The sequence below is a fragment of the Nesoenas mayeri genome, assembly GCF_963082525.1.
Source record: "Nesoenas mayeri genome assembly, chromosome: 3".
NCBI lineage: Eukaryota > Metazoa > Chordata > Aves > Columbiformes > Columbidae > Nesoenas > Nesoenas mayeri.
This window is the reverse complement of record NC_137544.1, coordinates 74272986-74287422: the sequence shown is the minus strand read 5'-3', so window position 1 is coordinate 74287422 and position 14437 is coordinate 74272986. Positions and strand designations below refer to the sequence as shown.

General features: G+C 36.6%; 1 protein-coding gene across 2 annotated transcripts in view; it reads right to left on the bottom strand.

Moving 5' to 3' along the window:
• Window positions 1-14437, bottom strand: part of AFDN (afadin, adherens junction formation factor) — a gene marked incomplete at both ends in the record, with an annotated part of 126768 nt that overhangs the window by 55558 nt on the left and 56773 nt on the right. For both annotated transcript variants that reach the window (XM_080341887.1, XM_080341888.1), the window contains 5 exons: window positions 2463-2668; window positions 3547-3608; window positions 10374-10489; window positions 12159-12228; window positions 13742-14004. In XM_080341887.1, coding sequence (XP_080198013.1) covers window positions 2463-2668; window positions 3547-3608; window positions 10374-10489; window positions 12159-12228; window positions 13742-14004 — 717 coding nt within the window. The remainder of the gene's footprint in view (window positions 1-2462; window positions 2669-3546; window positions 3609-10373; window positions 10490-12158; window positions 12229-13741; window positions 14005-14437) is intronic.

Below are 14437 nucleotides of genomic sequence, written 5' to 3'. Positions count from 1 at the left end.
AATGCAGCAAGAAAGTTTGTGCACCTTCCCTCTCCTTCCATTTTGGGCGCCTTTCATATGCCTTCTCTGTCTGTAACACCCTCAGATCCCTTTCAGCACAGAGATGCTTTACAGTCGAGATGAACAAAAAAAGCTATTGTGATGCGGCAACTTATTACATGGTAGTTTAAATGGTGACCGCCATCAACATAACCACTCACTCTACATCTCAGATGAAGTAATTCAACTTAGCTTAGCTAGTACTGCTTGTACTCCACTAACACAGGTCCAAGTTGCTAATGACATTTTCCTGGTCAAGCTTTAGAATCAATGCATTTCTTTTTCTCCAGTCCATTAAACTTTGAATTAACTGAAGTTCTACCCTTTCATCCCATTTGTAATATTCTCCCTTTCCTCCGCCTCCTTCAGCACTGCATTTGGAAGAACCTCCTCCCAATTCTCTTTAACCTCCAACTCTCTAGTGCTGATTTCTTGCAACTAGAGGACATTTTTCACAAACCAGAAATGTAGCTACCACTTCCTTGTTGATGTCTTCATTAAATTTTCAGTTGGAGATTATATTGCAACTATACAGTTGGAAGGCTGTAGAAATGGACTTTCACAAAGGACAGTCCAGAAGAATACTCGGTTTTAACAGTGTTGTAACATTATTGGCAGAATTACATAAAATACATTTGCATGCAACAACCACAAGGCTGAGCTTGATTTCAGAAGCCCTTGTTAGTACTGTCAATGAGTGTTTTCACAGAGTAATCTATTTTCTATCTTTGATTTATTTTCAAATCAAACTGATGTTTAAGCCCACCTCTCCAGTATCTTCTAGCAGCTGGATGGTTATCCTTTTTAGTTCAACACAAGGAATGCAGAACTTTATCTTTGCTTTTGCGTTACATCCATCCCTGTCAGTTCAAGTCTTTTTGGAGGCATTGTTACTAGTTTACATTACTTACATAAACCAAGTGACTTTCTTTGACTGAGACCTGTAACTTCCAAATTATACCTGAATTCTACACTTCCATTGTTAACTTTTCATTCTCCCAAATGAATTGCTTATGTTCAGGCTCTTTGCATCCCAGGTTCTCCACTACTGCCAGTCTCCCCTCCAACTTTAACAAATTCACTTTTCCACAGCCAGATCTTTTTCTTTAGCAGAACCCGAATACTTAACTTTTGATACCGTTTCCATTTTACCAAATATCCATTTACCATGGCACCAAAACTCAAAGCAATGTACTAGCTCTTCAGTTCAGATTCAAACCACCTTTCAAGCTCTCCTCAGCTTCAGAACGTACATGAAATGCTAGTTCTTGTTTTCCTACTATAAGGTATCTTCAATGCTTTTATCCCACTGTTTCTTGTGAAAGGTGGGAGCCTGTTGTAACTGCTTACATAACTGTCTAATTATAATATTCTCCCTGCTGAAAACTCCACTAAATCTTTCCAGAACCTGAACAAAAGCTGAAGAGTTTTGGTTTGCTGTGACTTTCATGCCACTCTCTTGATGTTTACTTTCCTCTTCTCCCTTTATCAACCTGTTGTTTAACAGGTGTAAATTTTCTAAAGCAGGCCTGATGTGTTCGCTCTGATTGTACAGTGCATAGCACAGCAGGGTACTTGCTCTATGCAGGCCACTATGACAGTACATTTTGCCAGAAATGTGTATGTTTTAATAAATATGGAAATAGATTTCCATTTTTCTTCTGAGAAAAACCTGCAGACAAAGCAGTTACAATCATTAATTAGTTAGTGAGGGTACCTGAACTAGCACTCCTTTTTCAGGAAATGACCATTACATTTTATCAACAGTTACACAATACAAGGTATGGTCTAATTTCACAGACAACCCAGTGGATCTTATCCTCCGTTCTTACACAAAAAAAGAACTCCCCCTATGCTTCTGTAGAAGTGTTGCACATGTAATAGCAATAGACTACATGTAAGATGTTGGAACAATCAAGAAGTTATAGTTGTTTTTATAAAGCAGTAGTGTCAGTTTGGTTCAAAAAGTCCAGTTTAATTACCCTTTTTGTGGTTACAGAGTTGTAAAAACAGTATCGAAATTAAGAAGTCGTGTTTCTTTTTAACATGTTCACTTTCAAGCAGCAATCAGTGCAAACAACTGCTATCTATACAATATTCTTTAATAAGAACATCAAACTTGTTTTACAAGAGCTCCCAGCCAGAATTGCTTGCAAAGATCTTACCTTCTAAAGAACAGAAGAGCAACCTCTTGTCACAGAACATATCTTCAGATCAACAGCCCCTCCCTAACCTCCCATATGGCTCAGGAAAGAGTTTTTTACCACTCACATTATCCACTGACACAAAAGCACACCCTCATATGCAGGTATTAGTCTGACCCCTAACAGTTGGTTAAATAGCAAGAAAACTACTAAGCAGGTTACTAGATAATCTATGAGATATATTTCATTCCCTTGACATGTTTTTGCAGAGAAACTCACCTGTATAACTCCTTCCATCATGTTCACCATCTTGTTGACTATTGCAATGACTTTATGAGTACGCTCAGTGGGAGTGATGTCGGGTCTGTACTGGCTTGACAATACATACCGACATGTCATATACAAAACATACGTAGGTGACAGCTTAAAATGAACGGTTGAGCTATTTGTGTAATTTATAATAGCAGATAAGAAGGCATCTTCAGCTGTAGAGAAAGAGGGGAAAAAAAAACATGTCATTAAGTCAAAGCCAGAAAGAAAACTAAATTTCATAACTTGACACATAGAGGATTTATTTTTAGAGGTGGTGGGGAGGAAAGGGAAGCAACTTACAGGAATTTAAACTCTAAATTCTTTATTATGTACTACAGTTACTTAGGCACAATAACAACATACTTCTATATAAAGCCAGAAAATCTGGTCACCAGGAAACATTTCTGGACTATTTCCTATCTCTTTGCTGAAAATTTGCATCTTCAAGGGAACAGGAAAATGCAAGTTCTCTCTTGTCCATTCTATTCCTACAAAGTTCCCTTATTATAGGGAATTTCTTTTACTAATAAAAATCTGTCTTTGCCTGCTCACATATCTATTTAGTCTCAAACATCTGAAGTCTGGACAATCCCTGGTATGCTATTTTCCTACCAGATCCAAGACCTTAAAAGCCTGGGGATAAAAGTAACAAAAAATAAAATTTTCAATGAATCAGATTGTATAGAAAATGAATTTTGACCAATATGCAACCTATTATCCCAGACATAGAGAACTGTATAGAAGAGAATTAATTAAATGTATGGTTGAGGAGGTGGGATTAACAATTTTTCACAGTTCAATTTGAATACGTGAAGATGAAGAGTTGAAATGCAATTAGAATTAAATATCCATGAACCTGCCTCAATACCCAAAATGTCTCTTCACCCTCCCCAACAAAATGAATTGTATTACTGGATTAGTTATCATCTGTTCAGTCATTGTTCTTTTCAACGTTTACTTAAGCTATCCTTAAGTTTTCAAACTGACTGAGGTATTGCACTATAGAAAAACATGTCAACAGATTAGTGTTATAACTTCACAATTTACTCACAGCTTTCCCTGAATTCAATACTGGCAGGTAGTATCAGTTCTGGCCCATGGGTATCCTGAGATCTAAAGAAAGAAGACAAAAATTGAAACAAACAATCCACATGAGTAATATTAATTCTACTGTAAAAGACAGACTTCTCCAAATACACTGGTTCCAAATGCTGACACAGCATCCTGCCCCAAAATGATCCTTTTTTACTTTTCCTCTAGAATTATTCAAGCTGTATTTGTCCGTAACACAACAGATCGAAAGCAAGACTTGAACTCTGGAGTCTGGGATATTAATAAACATTCTCTTCTGTGCTACGTAGCAGCGCAATAGGATCAGTTTGCCACCTGCCACTGACAGGATTCCAGTAACAAATTATTCATGAACACAGGAAAGAAAGTGAATGAAGCTTCACCTGAAACACCAGCTCGGTTACAACAAACGTACTTTGCTATCTTTAATGCCCTCAAAACTGATGAGAACTTGGTCAACTTTTCTTCCTTACCAGAAGAAAGGACAAATAAGGAGGTAAAAGCCCCTACCCTCACCTGGCTGTTGCTGTGCTAAGGAACAGCCCCAGAACTACGTCCTCACACTGACTGCAGTGCTCTTTCTTATCAGTACCTACCAGAGAATTCACAGAGCACAAAAATGAACAGAAAATTTATTTTTCTAGTGTCTACTAACGCTTAAGCACATATTTCATTCCTCTCCTAAGCAAAAGCATTATGCATGCCTTTTCTCTGTAGTCAGACACCTATTTTTAGGAAATAGGTGAAAGCTTAACATCATCTGCATGCAATAGCCGTTTTTAACTGCACATAACACAATAGGTAGCTTTCTACTTTGCCGGGGAACTTTGATAACGAAAGGAATGCAATATGATTAGATAACCCTCATTCCTCTGAGAAATTTTAGTTATGCCACAAAGCAGAAATAGGATACTGAAGGCCTTTATTCAGCTACCTCCTATAGTAAAAATCCACAAGATAACTTCAAAGGCCGATGTCAAAAGATCTAAAATTAAATTTTAGCACATTCAATCAAAAAAGCTAAGGTTACTTTCGATTATTTTTTTTAAACTGGCAAAAACTTAAACCAACAGAACTCAGTTATGCCATCTAGATAATGCTTTATTATTAAAAAGAGCTCAGCAAAAGGAAGTTCTGATGAGCTGAAAGTTAAGGAACAGCAGGTAGAGCAGGGCAAAAAGTACGCAGATTTCTGCCAGTTCAGTTACATTCCAAACATGAGAGTATGCTCTTTTTATGAGGAGCACTCAGTGTGTAAATTGTGGCATTTCCTCTGTTTTTATTGCTATAAATTTAAGATTAACTGCTTTCTCACTACCTCCACACTGTCAAAAGTGGTGTATCTTCTTCACTGAGAACTTAATTACTTCCACAGAAGAATAAATAATACTCACACTGCATTATAAAAATAAAACTATAGTGACAACTCCAGAGGAATTTTTAGTCTGTCATTACAGGAACGGTAATAAGGCAAAGAAATGTTTCAACAAACTGGCTGGTAAACCAGTGACAGATTTCAGCTGATGATTTATCTCCCCTTCTCCAATAGGAGAGAAAGTGGTACAAGAGATGAGAACCGATAAGTATTAGTGCAAGATGGTTTACAGAATTTTGGAAATTGGCTTTATGAGAGAAATGAGAGTATATGAAGCAGGAAGAGGAAAGACTACTTAAAAAAAAAAAGTTTATTTAGTTTTACCTGTAAAATAGCTCTCTAGGTAGAGATGGAGTAAGTCAATTACTTTAGCCACCTTAATATGAGTTTCCTTCAACTAACATGCCATTTTGTGCCTTCTCTAAGCACACACAGGAAATACTCTCTAATTAAGCTTTGCAAATTGGAAATTCAAGTCAAAATAACTCTCTGTGCTTCTGATATGACAGCAGCTAGCTAACTTGCTTTGTTACTGGATACTTTTTAAGTATATATTGTCTTTGTACTATTGCTTTTATAGAAAAATCCTCTCTGTGGTAAGGAAATTTTCTGAGCTAAACCAGTCCGAAAGTGTAGCTAGAATATGTCTAGCAAGGCCATAAAATATTGTTTATGAGTTGCCTTCTCTCCAAGTATAGTGTCAGGTAATGTTACACTTTAGAATTGCATTTAAAACAATAATACATTCTCCAGATATTTCTATATTCTCCTAGATTAATTGTCTACAATAAACTTCATAAAAAAGAAAAAAATGGTCTGTCCTTGTGCGGTTGTTTTAATCAGCATAATAGCTACCTGTAAATCTTGTAAGGCATGTCAAAATTAGGAATCAGGTAAATATCTGCATTCCATTAACACCATTTACATGCCACTTTTCTCATTTCCAATCAAATACGCTTTTAAGAACTCCTGAAGAGTATCCAGGGCAAGAAAATTATCTTCTTTTCTATTATATGCTTGTTCATGCTAATTAAAGTGAGTTATCTAATGAGGATGTATGACCATAGTCCTTACCTAAATAGTCATCACCTTTTATTTCACAGAATCACATTTCACTCAGAACAATCATATCTGAATAAGTAAATTGGAATTATGCTCTCAGATTTCAATTATTTTTTCTAGAGACTAGAGATGAAAAAATACGGCAGCCAAGTTCTAATCTTTCATCTTAAACCCATTCAGGGAGTGACTGGAATGGAGTCCTACTTGCCTTATTGTTTACCTTTGAACAGCAGTGATGAACACACATGAAAAGAACAGACAAGGACATTCAGCACAGAAGTGGACTGGTTGTACAGTAACAAGAACCTGAAACTGTTCAGTTAAGATTTTCTTTGTAACTAACACAGCAGTTACTTCACTCCATGATTACTGCCCTTACAGTTCACAAAAATCAGAGCAGAGTATCCCAGAGGAAGTCTAACTAAAGATTCACAAAATACATTCACAAAGAGGAAGAATTCCATTTACTTGAGCAACTCACTGCACAGCATTTCCTAATTTGACAGCCTGGCTTTTCTAATTTGTTAATCTCAACACAGTGAATATCTCTGAGAAAGAGGATGTGATAAAAACGCTGTATTTGGATAAATGACTCTATTACACAACACATTCTATACACATATAAAATACGTATAGAAATAAAATATCAATGTCGATGCTGATGATAAGAAGATCTCTGTGGTTGTAGCTATCACAAATCTAAGTGTATTCTGGATGCCTCTCTTAAAACATTTTCTGCATGCCCGTGTATAGTAACAGTAAGACGAGAATGTGTATTCTCTTCAGAAGGAATTTTACAAGCTTAAAAAAAAAAAATTAAAAAAGCCAAGATGCAGCTCACAGATGGCTCTATATTTTGGAAATATGCAACTACAGCACAAGATAATCCTCTTTATAACAAGTGATCTTACTGAAAGGCAGAAATACAGAAATTTACTAATCTTCATACACACAAAATGAATTATTAACACCAGAGGCCTCAAGAACTTCTGACAGGCTATAAAAAGTTCACAAAAAGTTTTGTTCTTTTATGAGAAAAGAATATCACAATTAAAACAGTAGCATTTCAACAAGGAGTTGTTAAATCTTGAGCAAACAGTTCTGGAAAAGATACTCCAAATGTCCAGGCACTCTAACGAGAGCACAGAGTAGAACAGAGTTGTATTTTACTGTAATTTGACTGAAAGGATTTAAAAGATGTCCCTGCTACAAAACACAACATCAGGAATTCAGTTTGGTACAATTTTGTGCCTTTTTTTTTTTTCCTATAAATCGCATCTCTGAACTTTGTTTTCCGCCAAATGAATAACAAATGCACCCAAAGGTACTAGAAGTTTCACACTAGAAGCTCTACAATGCAAACCACTGCACTTCTTAACCCTGTAACGCATTTACTTTCCCTTTCATCTATTTATCGTAACAGCTCATCTATATTTAAAAGCTGATTTATGTAGATAGGAATACGATCCTTTAATTTTCTTAAGATTTGAAAAAAATTATTTTCACAGAATTACAGGTCTGAAGGGTCTCTGGAGATCACCTAGTCCAGCTCCCCTGCTCAAAACAGGGTCAAAGAGACCAAGTTGCTCAAAATCTTGTCCAGTCAGGTTTTGAGTATTTTCAGAGACTCCACATCCCCTCTGGCCAATCTGTTCCTGTGTTCAATCACTCTCACAGTAAAGAAGTTCCTCCAATCAGGTATTTACATACATTGATAAGATCCACCCTGAGTCTACTTTTCTCATGACCATGTAATTCCAACCCTGAGTATCCAGTAATTCTTTTCATATTTAGTTGTTTTGGAATAGAACATTTCAGTTGGAAGGGACCTACAATGATCATCTAGTCCAACTGACTGACTACTTCAGGGCTGACCAAAAGTTAAAGCATCTTAGTAAGGGCATTGTCCAAATGCCTCAAACACTGAGAGGCCTGGGGCACTGACCACTTCTCTAGGAAGCCTATCCCAGTGTTTGACCACCCTCTTGGTAAAGAAATGCTTCCTAAAACATTTTTACCAGAATGGACTAAGACAAAAAAAACCAATCACACAGAGGTCTTAGTTGAAAGGGACCTCTAGAGAACATGTGCTCCAAGCTTCTGTTGAAAGCAGAGCTTTATCTAGAGTTTTATCAAGTAGAATCAAGTAGTGAAGGAGCCTAACATTTCTCTGGGCAACATATGCCAATATTCACTTGGTCTCACAGTGAAGATTCCCCCACCTCACTCCCTACAGTCAGACAATTTTCCCCTAAAGCAACTTCTGCTCACTGTCTCTTTACCTGTCAACCAGGATCCTTGTGATGACAGCACCTCCATCTTCTCTATAACTACCCTTTCAGGTATTGGAAGATTGTGATTAGATCCACCTTCTCTCTAGACTGAAAAAACCTAATCCCTTCATATATTTTCTTTAGTCCTCTAATTACCTTGGTAGAGATGTTCCTCCACAGGACCTTTGACAGTTTTTAAAACTCTCTCTTTAACTGAGGGCATCAAAACTAGACACAGTATTCCAGGTACGGTCTAACAAGAGCCAAGTAAAGTGGAATAATCACATCCCTTGATCTGCTGGCTGTGCTTTTGCTGATGTGACCCAGGACACAGTTTGCCTTCACTGCTGCATGAACATACTGCTGACTCAAGTTTAGCTTGCTGTATACCAGAACCTTAAGTTCTTTTCAGCAGAGCTACAATATAAACTGTCAGAATTCAGCCTACAGTGTCCTCAGCATTCCGTCTCATGTCCAGCACTGCACATTTATTTTTGTTAAACTTCATGCAATTCTTGTTGCACAGGTCTCTCTGAACAGTGGCTCTTCTTTCTGGCTTATTTGCTGTCCTCCAAGCTTAATAACACCCACAAACTTGGTGAGTGACAATCCTGTTATACCTCTTATATCACTTTCTCTCCTATTGGAGAAAGGGAGATAAATCATCAGATTGTTCATACAGTTACAGAGTAGTATCAGACCAAATATTGACCTTGAGAAACTCAACTCATGACCCGCCACCAAGTTCACCTTTAAGCCATTAACCATAACCCTTTCAGCCTGTCAGTTTAGCCAGTTTTCCACCCATCTTGTGGTCCGCCAATCCAGATCACATCTTATCAATAAGGATGTTCTGGGAGATTGCCACAATGCCTTGCTAGAATAACATAGATGATACGATCCCTAGAGCTCTCCCCTCATTAACTATGCAAGTTGTTTCATCATGGAAGCCAGTCAGGTTGGTCAAGCACAATTTATTCTTAGTAAAACCATGTTATCTTTTCTTAATAATCTTCCTGTCCTTCCATGTGCTGTGAAATAGCTTCTACGAGACTTGTTCTACAATGCTCCCAGGGCCTGAATTAATGCCAACTGGTCTGTATCTTCTGGATCTTCGACTTTGTCTTTTCTGTAGATGGGTGTGCTATTTGCCCTTTTCCAGTTATTCAGTACCTCTGATCTTTATGACCCTTCAAAGATGAAAGAGTGGCTTTGCAATGATGTCAACCAACTCCCAGCATCTTTGGATGCATCCCATCAGGTCTTCTCTATTTATGATGGAAAATAGAGACAATTTTTGAAGCAATGCTAATATCAAAAGGTGTTTTCTAACAAGAAGTTAAATCCTTTTGGATGGACACAAACTGATTTGAACAAGGTATTATGAAAACATGGAGACTGACTAGCAAGAAAATAGCACAAGATTTGAAGTCAGCATTTTCCACTATGGCTTTGGAAACAAACTGATTATGCAGGGCATGAAAAGTGTCATTCTATATATGAAAAAAGGGTCTATGAGCAAAATGGGATAGCATTTATCTACTGAGTAACAGCCACTATATCATAAAAGAAAAAAAATCAAGAAGGAGATCTTATATGTATTTATAAATTACATAACTTTATAAGACAAGCATTTGGAGGCAGCCAAAATTCTTGGTCACAAGACTTGCCAACAACACTGCTGTAGAAAAAGAAACAGCCAGGTTATTTCCTTCTCCAGAGTAAATCACATAATCTTGCCACCGACAAATGAAAATTTCAAATAATTGTACTTTTTGTATTAAAGGCATCTCATACAACATGCCTAACCACAAATCCACAATGGTGTGACATGACTATGAGATTTGCTTTACAAAAAGAGAACTACAAACAATAGAATATTGAAGCAAAGGATTTTTTTTTTTTTTTTAATATTCTGAAGCTTTTTTTTGGGGCTGTTACTCCTAAGTTTTATTTGGAGTGATACCTCAAAGGAAATCTCATTTTCCATACAGAAAATCAGGTAGTTTAAAATATGTTAACACACTGCTCGACCTATCAGAAAAACGTATCCATTTCTTATCCATTATGAGAAGTAATGAATTACACATTTCCTACCTGCTTTCCTGTCTGCGGTAATCTTGCTGTTCTATTCTAATCATCGGCTTCACCATTCCTCGTTCAGCTGTGCTGGATGCTGTTGATGTCCTGTCACCATCAAGCCTGCTGGTGCTCTAATTCAAAACAGCAGGACAGGTGCTTAGCATGCAAATATTGGATTTAGCCGGTATTTGTGCTTGGCACTATTGAAATGAAGTGTCAATTCGAGGCTTGGAAGGAGAGGAAAGCAGAAGAGTACAGTGCAGAATCCGGCAGCTCAGCAGGTGTTTGCACCACAATGAATTGCAATTCAAAAGCTGACAGTGGCCAGCTAGGAGTAGCTATTTGTTAATGCATTGCAAGAACATACAACAAAAAATTCAATCTCTTTATTTAAAAGTGGCATAGTTATCAATAAAAATTAGGAATGAATCATTAATGAAAACTTTAGTTAAAAGACAAAGTTAAACATATTAACAGATTTAAAACTGGCTATGCTCCCCTATCTTGCTTCTGCAATAGCTCCAAGTGCTTACATTACTGATCCACACCGTAACTTATTCTTAAGCGAAGTCTGATCTGCTAGGTAGAACATAATTTTCCAAGACAAGAAGTGGGAATTCAAACTATGCAATTTTTTGTGTACAACTTTGTTTTCTTTCAGTGTCACAAGCTCCTTAATAGGAAACTTTTAATTTATGATTTCCAATTTCATCAAACCCTAACAGGACGGGCAAAACACGCTGCTTTAAGCAGAGCTGAGCAATTTTGAGGCATTGTATTAGTTTACAAAGTTTCTTTTTTTTTTCGTTGCAAATTCCTATCAGAGGTAACACATGCATCCAAGATGAAAGAAAGGATGGTCACAAACAAAGCTACAAAGAAAGGAAAAAACAGAACTAAAAGTCTGTGGCAACAAGAAAAAAGTTTGAAGACTAACAAATTTAACCAAAAGCTATCACAGTATAACCAATACCTACACTGCCACATCAATATCACTAAGTTTCTTTACAAGTATTTCAATTTGGTAACAGTAGTAATAAAACATAAAAGGAAATGCATTGCTGGGAGGACTACTCCATTTCATACTGTTGAAGTAATTCATTCTCTCATTTCATCCGAGGCATGTGATCAAAGCACCAAGAAAGGCATTAACCATTATGCCATTTTACGCTATTTGTTTGCTCTTGGAAAATGCAACACTGGCACATAATTTATTAACAGAAAGACTGTGCAGAAAGAAAGCAAGAGAAGATTATCACCTCATAAAATGTTTACAACTATGACCACGGAGACAGTTTGTTTAGTCAGTGTGTGTACAAGAGCTCTATTGAAGTGAAAAAGTCACATTCATTAAAATTTAAAAGCCTAGTTCAATTAAAATTGAACACTCTTTCACATTTTATATAAAACATTTCTTTACCCTATCGCAGATGACAACAGTTGTATACTACATATGATGTGCCATTTCTATTACGAATCTCTACCTGCATGTGATCTGCCTTCAATAGGTCAGTTTGGGGAGAAACTATTCCAGGCTTGAGGAGCTTCCCTTCCTAAAAGAAGCTGCTATTCTTGGCACAGAATGCATACCAAATGCTAATACAGACTTAAAACAGAACAGGTTTTTTGGGAAAGGGGAGGAAAATAATGCAGATGATACCTAAGGCCACCCACAATGGGAAATGGCTGCGGAGAAAAGGAACTGCCGGCACTTCACCAAATACTATTGATGTTACAATTTTGACCTAACCTAAACATGTTCTTTTATTCCTTATAGCTAATTTAGTGATAATATAATACCTTGCTTGCTGGTAATGCTGTTCCACTGTGAACATCTCCCTCCAGATCAAATGTGGTTTCCTGAACAGCTCTAAAATTAAGAGAACATTTCAAGTACTTTTTAGAAATTCTATTGTTAAACATTTAACAAACAAGGAACCGAGTAGCTAAAATTAGTAAATTAAAATTCAAGAGGTGTCCAGTTAATACTCACTTTTTAAAACACTATATCAATTCCTTACATAAAATCACTACAAATATTTGTATAGATAATTCCCTTTGGAAAAACAGATTCTTACCTTTTTTTTCTCAGTCATGTGAAAAAATACAAATGCACATAATATAAAACCACTTAAAAGTATGTTCAAGATATTGTGTTCACTGTAGCAGACTTGCTACAATTTTTCTGCTCAGCTCTTGAGTACTAAATGTATAATAATCTTGATAATTTAAATAATTCATAAATCATAGTAATGCTTTTTATTATCTGCTTATTCTAAAGATTTTTAAAATATTGAATTATTCAAGCTACAACAATCCTTTGCCAGAGATTCTGCTGCCCAGGTAAATCTCTGCAGTAGTACAGTGCTTTGCAGCTGACTATGTAAACCTGTGAGAGCATTTTTTATTGATATGCTAGATGCAGAATATACTCAGAATTTAAGCAGAAATATGTTACGTGACAGCTGAATGTCTGGAGGTCTTCCTGCAGACATATCCTAAAACAAGCACACATTGTTATAGGATGCTTCCACATTAAAATTAAGTGGAGAAAAAATAATGGTTAAAGTATAGAGCTATTTTCTCAGCAGATTAGACAGAAGAGCCTCTTTTCCAAGGTATCTTTAATTAATCTCCAAGTCAATTTGTTTGTTTTCTAAACCACAATATAATAGAATAGTACTCCCATTTGGACCCAGATGTATTTTATTCCATGTTACATAATGTTTTTCAGATTGATTCTCCTGCATATTCCTACAGCACCTGAACAGAATACCTGAGTCCCTACGAGTCACTAAATCCATGATCAGTATTTTTATTACGGACCTATCAAAAATAAGAACATACAGAGAAACAACAGTGTGGACTTCTGGACTGTTAGTCCTTCCACCACAGAAACTAGATCATAAGTAATCACACTGTAAAAAATGGTTGCTGCATTGAGATATTTAGTTCCTTTTCTTGACAGTCTCATTTTGTGAGTACCCTACCTAATTTCCAAATCCTTGCAGTGGAGTTTTAAAACTTACTATCTGAGAAAAACAAAAAAACAAGCTCTCTGAAAACATTCAGCTAATTCTTCACTTTTCCTGGAGGTTGGATGAACTTCAAAACACATTGAAATGAGGCATTGTACTGGTTTTAACACAGAAGTGAGCCTCACAAAAACTTTTCGGAATACTTCACAATGAAAAAGACACTTGCTAATCCTAAAAAAATCACAAGGTGGAGCTCGACTACCAAGTTAGTTATTATATATTTAACACCTAAAAGCAGCTACTCAGAACTCATTTAAAGTCATACTCTAGTCATAGGTCCTTCTTTATTTTTTCCAAGGCTCATCCCTTCACCTCAACTGGAAGAAAATAAATTCTTGTACTTACCCAGTTTTGTGTCTTGGACCTTTGACTGTAAGACTCGCATCAGTAGGTCTTTTAGGAATAATATGGTCCTGAGTGGGATCCACAAACTTAAATACATGAGATGATCCAAACTGAACCTTCATTCCACTTTGCAGCATAGTGGTTTCTGAAATACGCTGACCTTCCACGTACGTTTCAGCATCAATGCTTCTCGGGGTTACAGTAACAACTCCATCCATATTATTGAGGTCACAATGATGAGGCTGAATTCCTGGACCAAATAACTGGAAATAGAATTGATTACATGGAATAAACTAAATTATACTGCAGCAGAAATCAAAACAAAAAGACTGAGCTGCCACTTGCCCTATTTACAGACTAGTAACTCAATTTCGCTTGCTTATGAATTTAACAGACATGTGGGACTAAAATCAGTTGAGTTTCACTACAATTTTACTTGCAATAGAAATAATAAAGCACATGTTTAAATAAAATGTGCAGCAGAAACCCCTTGATGAAAAGTCTTTCAATTTTTTCATCATATGTTGTTCAGAGCCGTTTTCCTCCACTTGCTCTTTTGATGTGAAATCTCACAATATAAGCCAACTAACTGCACTGACACGGACACAGGGCGCTTCAGGAGACTCCCTGACATGAACTTCATATGACTATGCTTGTTTTATATATCTAAGAAATCCTACCTCACTCAAAAGGGGT